Source organism: Lynx canadensis, chromosome D3 (genome assembly GCF_007474595.2).
Source record: "Lynx canadensis isolate LIC74 chromosome D3, mLynCan4.pri.v2, whole genome shotgun sequence".
Classification (NCBI taxonomy): Eukaryota; Metazoa; Chordata; class Mammalia; order Carnivora; family Felidae; genus Lynx; species Lynx canadensis.
In genome coordinates this window covers 28,232,495-28,245,983 of record NC_044314.2, presented here as the reverse complement: position 1 = coordinate 28,245,983, position 13,489 = coordinate 28,232,495, and the positions used below count along the sequence as shown (strand labels likewise).

Below are 13,489 nucleotides of genomic sequence, written 5' to 3'. Positions count from 1 at the left end.
ACACGTTTATAGCAACACTATCAACAATAGCCAAAGTATGGAAAGAGCCCAAATGTTCATCGACTGATGAATGGATAAAGAAGATGTGGGGTGTGTGTGTATACATATACACACACATACACATAATACAATGGACTATTACTCAGCGATCAAAAAGAATGAAATCTTGCCATTTACAACAACATGGATGGAACTGGAGTGTATTAGGCTAAGCGAAATAAGTCAGTCAGAGAAAGACAAATATCGTATGATTTCACTCATGTAGAATTTAAGAAACAAAACAGATTGGCATAGGGGAAAGGAAACAAAAATAAGAGAAAAACAGAGATGGACAAACCGTAAGAGACTCTTAAATACAAAGAACAAACTAAGGTTGCTGGAGGGAAGGTGAGTGGGGGATGGGCTAAACGGGGGATGGGCATTAAGGAGGGCCCATATTGGGATGAGCACTGGGTGTTATATGTAAGTGATGAATCACTAAATTCTACTCCTGAAATCAGTATTGCACCATATGCTACCTAACGTGGACTTAAGTAAAAAAAACAAACAAAAAAAACGTATTTCCTACACTGCCCCACTCCTAAGTTCTAGACCTATGCATTCCCTCCCTACCAAAGGCCCGGTACACCATTCTCCTTGAAGCCCCTGTGGCACCTCCTCTTCCAGTATCCTCTATCTTTGTAAACAGTATCTCTAGTTGCCCACTCTAGAAGTCTGGCTGTCCTTTATATCGAAACAATCCTATGACAGTATCAATCCCACCTGTGTATCTAATCTAAAATTCCTCCTGTTCCTACTGATTCTTCTTCAACATATTTTAAATTCACCCATTTATCTAATGACTCACACTATTTTAACGGCTCTCCAAACAAATACTTTGGCACAAATCCAAATTCTTTAGGAAGGCATACATGGCCTTTAACAATGTAACCCCTCTTCACCTATCTGGCATCCTCTGCCCTCCACAGTGGCTGTACCCCAACTGCACCTCCTGAACATGCCAGTGACCCATTTCCATATCAGTAAGTGGATTTAACATTAGATTATGACTGTGACATGTTCGATCACAGATATGCTAAGAGCGACAGTACTGCAGTATCACCTGCTGGTTCTGCATCACTTTTGCTAGCCTGTGAACATCATAATACTTTGGTAGAGAAGGGATATAGGTATCTCCTTTTTGAAAATTCTCATCTTCTAGCCATAATATATATACATTGAAGAGCCTAAAAGAAAAAAAAAAAACGTAATTATATAAAATACAAAAAGACATGCAGGCAAATGACGTTTCTTACATGTCTAGGAACACTGTCACTACTACATAAAAGTAAAAAGCACAGAATACAGAAAATGCTTCCAACCACCACCACAGCCCCCAAGAAGCTCACGGGCCAGCAGGGGAGGAGGTCACAAATCCTTACGATCTCATGCGATAATTGCTACAACAAGGCCGTAAAGAAAGGGCTCTGTGAACTCTATTATTAAATCAGGGGTAAATACAACGTACAGAAAAAATAACCAGAGAAGGTGATTTTAACACAGACCTAGGATCTGAATTTGGAGTTTTTCTTTCCTGGGCAATCCAGTCGGTGAGCCTCAGTGGTTGGAAAAGGTTAACTAACATTCAAATAAACACATTTTCTATCTTTTAGAGAAGACATTAAAAGCCATCTTAAACTACTACAATGGAAAAACCTGCCAGCTTCAGGTTCAATGACGCTCTCCCGCTTCAAGGAAGCACAAAGAGGACTCAAAGCATGTGTACACCTTGCTCCTATTAAGAAGGAACAGAACAACGCCCAGCTAAAAAAAGAAAGGGAAAAAAAAAAAAATCTCCATTTTCCAGTAGAAACTTTAAAAAAAATTTAATGATGTTTCCTTTGTTTTTACAAGGAACACAGTCCATTGAGCTAAGATCACCGGTATTTTAAGCAGTTGTTTACAGCAACAGGTACTAGAGGAATCTGTGGCACCCAAATTGCTGGGTGGGGTCTGGGAGGCGGCATGGCTTGGCTTTGCTCGGTAACATGGAAAACTACCTCCTTCACCTCTGAGGCAGTCTGCGTAGGAACAGAGGCAGGGACAGGACTTTGAGGCTCTCACACGCAAGAGGCTGGTACAGAGCTCTCTCCCAGCTTCTGATGCAGCTAGATGGCTACTTTACCAACATGCCAAAGGAAGGGGGATTTAAGAGAGGCGGAAGGGCACATCAAACTTTCTTGGCTGATTTAAACGTTCAAAGATTAAGCCTCCCCATGGCGTAAGCCTGGCTAAAAGTAAGTTTTCCTTCAAGAAGCAAGCAAGATGAGGGCAGAAATCATTCCAAAGGCTGAAAGATAGCCCAAAGCGCTTTTAGGTCAAGCAAGCCTGAAGCCTCAGTGCTGGATCAAAACCCTGGGCTTCCTCACCAAGACATTTTGCATTCAGGGCTAATTATTAGAAGCCATTTTTATTAAGTCTTATTTAGAAGACTAATACCTGGTTTACAGAAAGCTTATAAATGAAAGGTAAAGGAACAGCGTGAAAGGGACCAACCTTACTCCAGAGTTCTTAACGTCTGGGGGGGGGACACACATACTGTACCCGATTTTAGAAGCAATTTTGGGTGATTACTAGATCCTACCTTACCCCAGGCAGATTCCTAGAGGTGTTTGGACTTCACTTAAAGAACCCTGCCTTGCTCATGAATTTCCTTTAAAGAAGTGTCCTAGCAGGCTTTACTAGGTGTTTACCTGCTATGATCAATTGTTTTGGTTTGTTTCTAGTATTACATAGAGAAACAGAGAGGATATCAGCCCTCTGGTTTAAGGCCTTCCATTCGGACTCCGGGTACTTGATAGAGCTAGATCCACACTGCTGACTTTCTTCTCATGAAGAACTTAAAAAGGAAGCATGACAAGATGCAAGCCTGGTCACTGCCACCCTCCACATCCTATCGGGGCCGAGAGAACAGCACCCGGCAGTCTGTAACACAGATAACTGTTCCGGCACAGTACCTGTGCTGCAAACCACAGCATAAATGGCTAAATAACCATGTCCCACCTCACGAGCTCCGTGTGCAGCTCTGGGGAAGTCAGGTAACCAGGGGTGCCAGCCTGGCCAGCAGGTGGCCCTTCACTGCCCTCTGCTGGAATGCGGAGGGCCTTGCTCGCAGCATGGTGGAAGTCGGCCACCTCAGTCAGGCGCCTCTTCATTTCTCTCAACAAACTGGTATGAGCAGGGCTTTGAAAAAACCTTTTTCCAATACAACCATCTATGGGTAACCTTAAAAAATATAAGCATAGATTACAAGATCAACACAACATGATCTATGTGGCACAAAATCACAATCAATTAACAAGTCAATGGTTATAAATATCCCACACTGAATTAATACCTATTATTCTACCTCAATGGTTAGTATGCAGCTCCAACAACACGGTATATATGAAAGCAGTTTTAAAAAGAATGAAATACTACACAAGGTATTACCACCACTTAGCGGTTACTGAATAAAGACAGTCTCTGCTCTAGAAGAACTTACAATCTGGTAGAAAACAGAAGTGCCCAATAACCAACATCCGTATGTTCCGATGGACGGAGTTAAGGGAGTGAGGGTGAGCTAGGAATTGGGCTGGAGTCCGAGAATATGGTCGGGAACAGTGGACAGTTCCAGCCGACCAGAGTCCCTTCAGACCCAGTGGAAATGGCAGACACCTCCCAGCCCAAGGGCTGCCGGGCACAGCCAGGCCTTTGTTCACACCTGTCATGCCCATCAGCAGTCCGCCTGGACGGGCTCCCAAGAGTCACACAAGCAGCCTGTGTGGAGCAGTTTCCCTCCCTTTGCAGCTCTAGAGGCTCTACGCTACACCTTGCCTGGTTCCAGGTATCTGGAACTGTCTTCACCCCATTGGGAACAGGGGATGGCAAAGAAGGAGCTGCCATAAGATACCCGAAACTCAAAAATGGTCTAGTCTAATAAGTGTGAAACAGGGGAGAGAGGGACACTGCTAGTTGTAGGTCGAAGAACGGTTCTAACTTACAGGCCACGGCAGAGGACACAGAGCATCAGAGCAGTGCCAAATCAAGAACAGGTTCACAGACACTTACAACAACACGGGGTACCATACCCATATTGCGGTCCTGGGCGGTGAAGATACAGGAGGAAGAACTTCTGCCAGATGAGAGGCAGAAGAGGGTGATCAGAAGGCGTGACAAGGGCCTGGTGGGCCCAGCGATAAATCAGCAGCCTCTGGAGGGACGGGACGATGGGGAGCTTCAGCTGGGCCTGGGCTTTCTACAAAAGAGGAGGGCCCTTGAGCAACCATGACATGATCACAGTTCCAAACAGTCTGCTCTTTCTAAGTGATCCAGATGAAAACACTGAACGTTTTGTTTTCAATTCAGTAAGTAAAACAAGTCATAGAACCTTGACCTTTCCGACCCACTAACTAATACTTAACCTCCTTGGTAGCAAAACATATGGGGCAGGGTTTTTTTTTTTCCATCAAAACATTTCCCAGGCCCCCAGATTGAAATGTGTCTTACACATCACCTAGTCTTATCTCATTTCTGTGCCTCTCCAGGCCTTTGCACATAAAACGCCACAGTGGAAGGGAGCAGAATGATAGGAAAACCAAAAGCCAGTTTTACTGCCAAACATTATCAATCTCTTAAAAACTTAGATCTGAAAAGGACTTTCCAGAATGATAAACTCCATGACAGGCTCTGAAACCCAAAAGCAAAATCTGTATTATAAGACCCTGAAATAGGTCTTACATTCTAAAGCTTTATCCCAGTGTTCTTTCGCTTCAGTGAGCCTACAGATCAGCTAGGGAGTTTTTAAAACAAATTCCTGGTCCCACTCCACACTTAGAAACTCAGAATCTCGAAAGTTGGGATCCAGGAATCTGATTTTTAACAAGCTCTCCGGGGGACTAAGGCACATGAGACACACTGGAAATTGCTATAAAACAATGGCAATCCCCTCCACACACGCAAAAACACAGCTTTCAATCATAACGATGTGGCTCTTCATGCTAAATAAACCTTGGAAAGAAGGATGCACTTCAGTTATACAGTTTTAAGCACTGGTTTGGACACTGTGCTTTCTAAACATTTACAACGAAAGAAAACGGAGAAGTTTAAAAGCTATAGATAAATCTATCAGAGAACCACCTTCTCCCACTCAAATGCAGAACTGCTATTTGCACCTTCAGAGCTTGATCAGGGGTAAAAGCAGTGTTTATAACCAATTCCCCTTCAACGACCCTTCGGAGCTGGGAGTCTTCTTCAAAGATGGATTCCATGTTCAGTACTGTCCAGGCAAACCAGACCTACAATGACAGCAGGTTAAGAGCGAGGGGAATGAGCAGCTCACTCAGACCAAATACATCCCAATAGTCTACAAATTAACATCTTTTCTACCAGATATCTCAATCAACAAGTATTTATAATTTCCAAAATTAACAGAGTTTTATACCTACCTCTGTTCTTGTCACAGATATAAACTTAGATAAAAAAGATCATTGAAAAATGCTGAATTCCTTTGGAAAAGCTACTTCAGTAAAGAAAATGTTTGTTCATGCAACATGCAGGTTCTGTATGCACAAGGACAGGAAAGACGGCCAGACATGAGCTCTGCCCTTAAGAAGTTTTTCATCTCAGGGCACCTGGGTGGCTCAGTCTCTTGAGCGTCTGACTTCAACTGAGGTCATGATCTCATAGTTCGTGGCTTCAAGCCCTGCATCGGGCTCTGTGTTCACAGCTCAGAGCCTGGAGCCTGCTTTGGATTCTATGTCTCCCCCTCTCTCTGCTCTTCCCACACTCGTGCTCGCTCTCTCTCTCTCTCTCTCTCTCTCTCAAAAATATAAAAATAAATGTTAAAATTTTTTTTTTTTTTTAATTTTCCATCTCGTATACAGGAGACAAAACTAATATATAAGTAATCACAATGTGAAGTGAGAGGTGGTGAGTACTGAATCAGGAGTCCAGTGCTCCGGGAAGCCAGCAGAGGGAGGGCGGAATCACAGAGGTGGACATATCAGAGACGGCTCTGTGTGGAGAATGGAGGCGAAGGATGCCTGGCAAGAGGACCAGTGAGGAAAAGGCAAAGAGGTGGAAACACATGGGACACGGTAGGTAACAGCAAGGAGTGTGTTTCGGCTGGATCACGAGAGTTAAAAGGAAGAGCGGGAGGGAAGACTGTGATGGGAGGCTGAAGGATGTCGCTACTGGTTTAAGTGATGGATCAGGGCCATAATTCGACACTCACAGTCGGAGAGGTGGTAATCATGAAAAAAGTGCTGCTGCGGCCGCTATCACTGACAAGAGCGGCCAACGCCTCGTGTGCACCGTGTGACATACTAAGCCCGGCTCTAAGTACATCCCGTGCAGGTGCACTCAGTACTCCCAGCACCCAGCTGAGGAAGCTGAGGACGGTGAGGTAAGCCCTACCCAAGGCACTGGGCTAACAAGCATCAGAACCGAGTGTGCACCCCGGGCGGCCTGGCTCCAGCATCCACCCTCAACCGTGCTGCCGGGCAGGCTCTACAGCCGGGCAGACCAGGACTGACCACCAGCGGTCTGATCCTGAGCCAGCTGCTCGGCTCCATTCAACCTCAGTTAAGTCCTCAGTGAAACGGAACAGCAACAGCACAACCTCAGGAGAGGGCCGCTGCGAGGATTAAACGAACGAGGGTTCTTACACGTGCCAAGAGCTAAATGAGCGTTATTTAAAGCTGCTAGCAATACATTAGTAAAGATGAGAACATTAAAAGTTCGCAAAGATTACCAATGGTCCGCAAGGGCTTTCCTACCTGAGTAGGCGTGGCCAAGCCCTCCACGAAGGAAGGAGTGATGTTGCCAGCCACGATCCAGCTCACCAAAGAAGAGAGCAGACTCCGGTCACAGTGGTAACCCAAAGCATTCTATACAGGGGACAGGATGTGGAACAGAGAGAGAAGGCTTTAAAAAAACCTTATCAATGACCTTTTCAAGCATATCAGCAATTATCTTACTGTGATGGTAGATTCTGGTAAGACACAGATTTCATAATTAGTCCACCAGCAGTGAGAGCCGCAGGCAGCGTATTACAGCCAAATGTCATGAGCAAGGCTCCTCCTGGGGGGTCCTTTCCTTTAGCTTCCCTGGAATCTGCATTAGCAGACTGTGGTTACTGAGATCGGGTACCAAGAAGACCAAGCTTAAAAAGGCAGTGGCCCCAGAGTAGTACTGAGAACTGTGCATTTGGGGGAGCATCCTGGGAAGGCTACTATCTAGACAATGACCGAAAGACAAATTCTCTAGGAGATTTACCTTATGTTGCTGGTAGAGCAACTTCTGCACACAGTCTTCCTGCATCAGCTGAAAAGCTGTTTTACACAAGTGGTCCATGAGGAAAAGGATGGGTTGTTCTCGGTACCAAAGATGCTGGCTTATTAGAGCCTGAACCCAGAACTCCAACACGGCAACGGGGCCCACTTCATTGGGCTGGGTGCTTACGGATACATGGGCCTACGGAGAAAGCGCTCAAGTGATGTGGAAGTAAGAGTCAGGCTCCCACTTTTAAAACACCAGCAAAATGACTACCTCCACTACAAAGCCCAAATCTGCGATGTTCTTGGCCAAAAGCACTGTGCCAAGTGCTTTGAAATGACCAACACTCAGATGTGCTAACCCTAGGGTGCTTGATTGGGAAGGTGGGCAAGGGTGTATTTAGGGGCCTCCTGGGGGCCTGACCTGGATCATGCTGTTGAGAAGCTTCACGTTGTCCCCATGGCTGGCTCCTGTCAGGTGCTGTGCCACCTTGTGGGTGACCTGCTGTGTGACACCCTGAGGGACGCCACTGTCCAAGTGTAGGAACAGAAGGAGGTGTGACAAAAACCTGCCAAGAACACAAGACAATGCATTTGACCTTCCAATCAGAAGTCAACAAAATTTCCAGTGGCTAATTACTTAGGAGGAAACAGAAAAACATGAAATTGATCCCATTTTTAGGCCAAAGCTCTATTTAGGATTTTCAATAAATCTTTAAGAACTTCAGAAAAATGAAGTTTTCAAATTTAAGGTGGGTTAAAAGGAATTCTATCTACCTGCAGAAGTATAGAGAACAGAGATCCCAAGACACACAAACACGTACAAGTTCAAGAGCATTAGAGGAACACCACCCCAAGTGCCCCTTTACCCCCTCCCCACTCACTAACAAATGCCAAGATGTTTGTAAAATCATCCCACAATCTTGTACTGGAAGTCAACTTCCTACAAGGTGGTAGAAGGGGCATAAAGGGGCACAAGGGGGATCCCACCACAATCAGTCAAGAAGTGCCCTCAGTTCCTGGGTTTCCAGCTCCCTCCTCTCTCTGCTTCTGCTGGGTTTTCTGACTGAAACATTCCCCCACACCTAACCTACCAAACTCCTACTCACTCCCCACAACTCATCTACAATGTTCTTTCCTCAGAGGATACTTTCCGAGCCTTCCTGCCATCTAAAACACAGCTAACCCATTAACCTCTCTCGTGGCACCCTGTTCTTTTCCTCCATGGGCCTTAAAATTGGCAACTGCATCCTGAGGACGTGATCACTTCCTACGTGTCTGAGGGCAACGGCCAGCCTGCTTCCCTCCCCGCTGTACAGGCAGCAGCAGCACACAGCGCAAATTGATAAGCAGTTGTTATTGGTGAATGAACACCCTTCCATTTCACAGGAGACACAGTGCAGGCCCAAGTGAGGCCCAAACCCTAGTCAAGAGGAAAAGTGAGGGCGGGAAAGGTACCAATGAAGTGTTGTACAAGTTCAGAGGACAGAGCCAGTGCAGGCATTAGAGGGGCCTGGGAGAGATACAGAGAGGAAGTATTTGAAACACAGCCTAGAAAGAGTCATTGTTACTCAAAATTTAATGATTAGAGAAAAAAATATAGAAGCCATTCAATCTAATTTTAAAATATCTTTTAAAAATCTAAAAACAATTTACTAAAATGTGCCAGCCATTGTATATATCACTTAACCCTTACACCCAGCCTGTATTCGAGGTGTAACAGCCCATTATGCAAATGAAGAAACAGAGGCCCTGCAAAGTCAAGGAATTCACCTGTGCTCACACTTCTCGAGGCCCCAGCCAGGTGCTCTCTACCCTGCTCCCCAACTGGCAGTTCTCTTTCCTTCTCTATGCCTTCACTATTTCCCAGCCTGGCCCCTCCAGACCCTCTTTTTACCCCCTACCCATAGTGAAAAAGCCCCACTCTGCCCACCCTGTCCTCCCCACTGGCCCAACGCCTACATGCACTTCAAAACTCAACTAGAAACTCACCTCTTCCATAAAGTCATATGTTTCAGCCATCTGTTGCTTTTGTTCACTGAGCATCTTCTCTCTCTCTCTCTCTCTCCCTTCTGCTAACTGCACATCCTTTCATTAAGGGAGCTGTCCACCCTCCCCCCCCAAACTGCCAATTCTGGGAGGGAGGGGCCCTCAAAACAGAATCCCTATACCCTCCTCTCAGGACTAGTCAATACCACCCAGAACAGTAACAGGCTGAGAGAGAACACATGACTAGGTCAGACCAATCAGGGATCATTACAAGGAACAATGATACAGAAAACATTGGCCCTTCCCACAGGGTAGTACTTAGTTCCCTTTACAGCCACACACTTTCATTCCCCTGCAGAAAAGCACACCTGCAGTGGAAAAACTGAAAAGAGAGGCGGGGCCAAGGGACCTGGGAAGGAGGATAAGAGAAAGACAGAGAAACACTAATCCAGGGTCTCTCAACTTTGGCACTACTGACATTTTAGGCTGGCTAATTCTTTACTGTGAGGAGCTCTCTTATGTACTGCAGGACGTTCAGCACTACCCCTGGCCTCTACCCAGCGGATACTAGTAGCAGACTCCCCCAGTCGCCCCTTCAACCACCCCCTTGCCCAACCATCCACTGCCTCCCGCTCCCCACCAGGATGTGACCACCAAAATCATTTGGAGACATTACCAAATGTCCCAAGGGTCAAAATCACCCCTGACTGAGAACTACCACTTTAGAATGACCTGATGTTATCATGAGCCCTTTTCCCAATCACATGAGCCAAAACATTCCCTTCTTGAAGAAACCAGCATGCACCGGGTTTTTATCATGTGCAATTAAGAGTCTTGATTAACACCCCATCCTTAATTCTTAATTCCCTCCCTTCCAAGCAGCTATTTCTTTTACCCTAAATTCCATATACTTTTACCACACAACGCGAATGCAACCTATACACCACAGCATGCATGGCCTTGCCAATAATACTTTGCTTCATAAGTTTTGTAATTTCCTCAAAAGTCTTGTTTTCTCAACAAGATTATGTATGTCTCATGTGATGAGCACCTTCCTATGCATCTTATCTGTTTGTAATACTGCAGACAATTAACAGAAATGTGTTCTGCTACTGTTACAATGGCAAAGCCATTTGCTGCTCAGTGTCAGAAGCACTATTCCCAGGTTTCATGGAAACTTCCCTTCAACTGCTAATAAGCTATAAGCAATCTAAAATTAAATGAGAAATGGAAATATCTTTCAATAAAAACAAGAATCATCATAAGAGTCACTGTTTATCAAACTGCATTCTAAACTAGGCAGGAAGTTTTCTGCCTCATAAAAAAATACACCAGTGAATTATATCATTCCCTCTTTTACTTGCAAGCAGTCATCTGTACTCCCCAGGCTGTTTTCTACTTACTGCTCATTCTTCAGAAGGTAATACTGGCAAGGGTAGAACAAAGGCAGGGTCTTATCCAGGACATGAACCACTGTTCGCAAATGCCTCGACTGGACCAGAATTCCCAACAGTGGGATGCCTTCTGCACAGAACTTCTCAATGCTATGGAAAGAGACAAAGGCAATGAGCATGCAAGGCAGCCGGCTCAGAAAATAACGTTCTTCCAGTGAGCCATCAGCCTACTTGCTACCCAGTTGATCTCAGGTCTCCAGCACATTTCTGCACCACCAAACTTAGCCCAGGAATACTAGCATCAGAGCTCTGGAGCACAAAGGAACTTAAGTTTCATCCATATGCTCATTTTACACGTGAGAAAGGTGAAGTATCATGCCCAAATTCACATAATTCCTAATGGAGGGCCAAAATGAGAACCCAGGTTTGCAAATTTCCAGTCCACAGCACTTTGCCACTACCCTACTTTGCTTCCCAAATGGTGCTTCTTCTAAGAGCCGTGGGGCTCTCACTGTCTGCATATTCCCACAAGGTAGCAGAGCAAAGAGAAGATTCAAAAGTGAGTTCATTCTGTTAGTATAAAATGGCAAAGTTCTTCTGAAACCAATTTGCATAAAAATTTACTCTTGACGCACTTCAGAAAATCTATCTTTAAGAATAATCTCAAATGCGGAGGAACATATGACAGATGATCCATGTAAAAGATGGACTTTTCAAAATTGTTTAAATCACAACTCAGAAGCACACATGATTATGAAATTTTGGAAAAATGCATTCAATGCGAATATTATTACATTATTTAAAAATAATGTATACCAGGGGTGCCTGGGTGGCTCAGTCAGTTGAGCATCTGACGTCAGCTTACTTAGCTCATAGTCTCATGGTTCATGAGCTGAGCCCCACATCAGGCTCGCTGCTGTAGGCACAGAGACCACTTTGGATCCTCTGCCTTCCCCCCCCTGCCCCCCCCACTTGTGCGCATGCACTCCCTCTCTCAAAAATAAATATCAAAAAACAAAACAAACAATGTTTCATTTGGGTGAGAAAGATTCTGGGTGATTTCTTTGACTACTGTTCTCTGTATTCTGTGATGTTATATTCGTATACAACTTATACTGCTGCATACTCTGCACCCAACCCTAAGCACATTCAAAAGATCGTTAAGTTAATTCTAGTATGCATACATCCCAGACGACCGTGGTGGATGGAATTCAGCCCCAAGAGAAACTCTTTATTCCCACCTTCACTCCATTCAGGATTTGGTAATCAGCACCAAACAAATACTTATGTTTGGAGAAGACACACAGTCTTATCAGTGAGTAAAGGAACTACAGTCCCAGAATGAATAGAAGAAACAAGAAGAATCATGAAACGATTGCATTCAGAACACTACACTCTGAATCCACACGCCAGACATATGCTAAACGTGTTCAGTGAATTAGAACTCACTTAAGGCTCATAAAGTAAGTCAGTACTATACTATTCCCATTTTATAGATGAGGTGCCTGAGGTACAGGACCCTGAGAATGATACGAGGGCTATTGGAAAAGATGTAGAGTGCCTCCCAAAGTGCTTAATTAAGATCTCTCCTCGTCCCAGTGGATCACTTCTACCCTCTTTTACCTGACTTTCAAATCTGTCCATCACTAGTCCTACTGCCCTACTTGATCACCTCCGTTCACTACCATGAAGCGTGGGCTTCGGTCAGGAGTGTTTCCTCATCACTCCTCACTCTTCCCCCTCCCTACTCAGACACCTGGTGCTCCTTCCCATGTTCATGCTTGAATCAAATATATACTAGTTCAAGTTCTGGAGATACACTGATGAAAGGACGATGCCCCTGCCTTCAAGGAGCACACAGTGCATGAGAAGAGCGAGAGAGACGATTACACTACAATACAGTAAGGGCTCTGCTCAGAGCACACAGGTGCTATGGGCGGGGGAGTGGATGGTCCGAGGCTGAATCTTCAACAAGTGGGCACTAGTCACCTGGCAAGGGTGAGCGTCACCACTCTGCCCCCTAGCCTCGGACGCCTTCTCTACTTAAGACTCCTCTCCAAAGCTTAGCTCCTCCACGCAGGCATCCTGCCCTAATGATCTCTCCTTCCTTTAAATTCCTTCTGCTCATACTCTTGAGTGGTTCCCAATCCAGGCTGTACATCAGAATAATCTGGAGAACGGCCCCAGACTAATTAGATCAGGACTCTCACACTCTTCTCTGCACAGGGAGCTTTAGAATCACTCCAAACGTGACTCTGAAGAGCAGCCAGAACGGAGAAGCACCGCTCTACACCTCTCATCCAGCCCACGGTCACGTCTTTAGTGCTGCCAATTGATTCCATCTACCATCTCCACTAAACTGTCAATAGCCTGAGGCCACTAACAATCCTGTCTCTCTCCCACTTCTTAGCACAAGGCTGAACATAAACAGCTAATAGCACAACTGGCATCCTACTGAAAATATATGTAATGTGGAACAAGATGTTGAAATTGGAATGGTAAAAAGGTATTACAGTGAGTCTAAAATGAAAGAACCAGAAAGCATGTAGGTGAAAGAAATTTTAGAAAAAAAGAGGCTAAAAAAAATTAACACACTGTAGGAAAATGATCTCTGGGGGGAAAAAAAGGATTTTATACCAACTAAGAATCATTCATTTACTTACTGCACCAGTTACTTATTGCACCAGCTATAGCCTTCAGCACTGGGATAAAATGGTAACACAAGACAACCACGGCTCCTGAGGTTAGGACCTCACACATGATCCTGAGAAGACTGAACAGAAAACTACCACTCAGTGTAGAAGAGACAGA

The 13,489-nt window shown here is 44.9% G+C and overlaps 1 protein-coding gene across 1 annotated transcript in view; it reads right to left on the bottom strand.

Moving 5' to 3' along the window:
* EPG5 (ectopic P-granules autophagy protein 5 homolog) overlaps positions 1 to 13,489 on the bottom strand; it is a 104,742-nt gene that overhangs the window by 54,751 nt on the left and 36,502 nt on the right. Inside the window, 8 exon segments of the mRNA XM_030335806.1 lie at positions 1,103 to 1,226; positions 3,043 to 3,264; positions 4,110 to 4,276; positions 5,193 to 5,315; positions 6,798 to 6,908; positions 7,297 to 7,494; positions 7,720 to 7,864; positions 10,688 to 10,828. Coding sequence (XP_030191666.1) covers positions 1,103 to 1,226; positions 3,043 to 3,264; positions 4,110 to 4,276; positions 5,193 to 5,315; positions 6,798 to 6,908; positions 7,297 to 7,494; positions 7,720 to 7,864; positions 10,688 to 10,828 — 1,231 coding nt within the window.